At 29.3% G+C, this 1011-nt stretch overlaps 1 protein-coding gene across 1 annotated transcript in view; it reads left to right on the top strand.

The window, feature by feature from the left end:
- Phum_PHUM163340 (down syndrome cell adhesion molecule, putative) overlaps positions 1 to 1011 on the top strand; it is a gene marked incomplete at both ends in the record, with an annotated part of 8882 nt that extends 7871 nt beyond the window's left edge. Inside the window, 3 exons of the mRNA XM_002424876.1 lie at positions 139 to 451; positions 546 to 695; positions 777 to 1011. Of these exons, the coding sequence (XP_002424921.1) occupies positions 139 to 451; positions 546 to 695; positions 777 to 1011 (698 nt within the window). The remainder of the gene's footprint in view (positions 1 to 138; positions 452 to 545; positions 696 to 776) is intronic.

Here is a 1011-nt window from a genome sequence, read left to right as displayed (position 1 = left end):
CAATTATACATAACGGCTTTTAACGATATCGGTATGGGATTACCATGTGATATCGTAAGCGGTTATACACTCGGTTCAGGTAAATTAATTTTTTAATTATTTATTTTAATAAAAAGAGAGAGAAAGAGAGAGAGATAGAGAGATTTTCAAATTTCAGTTCCGGTATTGGGAAAAAATAAAAAAATATTAATAATTAATTCGTCGTCCGTCGGTATAAAAATTGATTCATGGCAAGATGGCGGTTGTCCGATAAGGAATATTTTTCTAGAATATCAACGTTTCGATGAAATTACGTGGACTAAAATTTCTAGAATAATACAATCGAACGATTCCGTTATAATTTTAACGGATTTAGAACCCGCGACAAAATACAACGTTAAAATCACAGCACAGAATAATGCGGGTTCATCAACGATAATCTATAATTTTACGACATTAACCGTTACGGGAGGTTGTTATTATTATTATTATTATTATCATTTAATTATCGTTATCACAAACAACGAGACTAATTATTTATCTATTTTTTTTTTTTTTTTTTCTAGAAAAAATATCTTCGACCGATGAGAATGAATTAAATCAATCGGATAATAACGTACCTTTTTATCATGATTTTAAAATTATCATTTTATTATTTATATCATTGATAATATTTATCATATTATTAACGGCTATTTTTATAATAAGAAAAAAAAGTGAGTAGTCAAAAAGGAAACGGAAATGCTTTTAACGTATTTTTTTGTTTACGTGATGTCGAATTCGGGTAGTTGTTACAGAAACAACAACGATATCGTCTCCTCATATAGTCGATAATGAAAATAATTTCGAACATGAATATTCAGCCATTAAAATCTATAATAAATCGGAAATAATTAAAAAAGGAAAAGGAGGGGGAGAACAACGGGAGCAACAAGACGAACAACAACCGGAACAACAAGATTATTTAAACGATCCATATCCGTTTTCGGCATTTAAAATCTCAAGATCTCCATATAGCGAAAGTTCATTAAG

This window comes from Pediculus humanus, genomic scaffold (genome assembly GCF_000006295.1).
Source record: "Pediculus humanus corporis 1103172107511 genomic scaffold, whole genome shotgun sequence".
Taxonomy (NCBI): Eukaryota; Metazoa; Arthropoda; class Insecta; order Psocodea; family Pediculidae; genus Pediculus; species Pediculus humanus.
The sequence above is the reverse complement of the archived record's forward strand: the minus strand, read 5'-3'. Positions and strand labels throughout refer to the sequence as shown.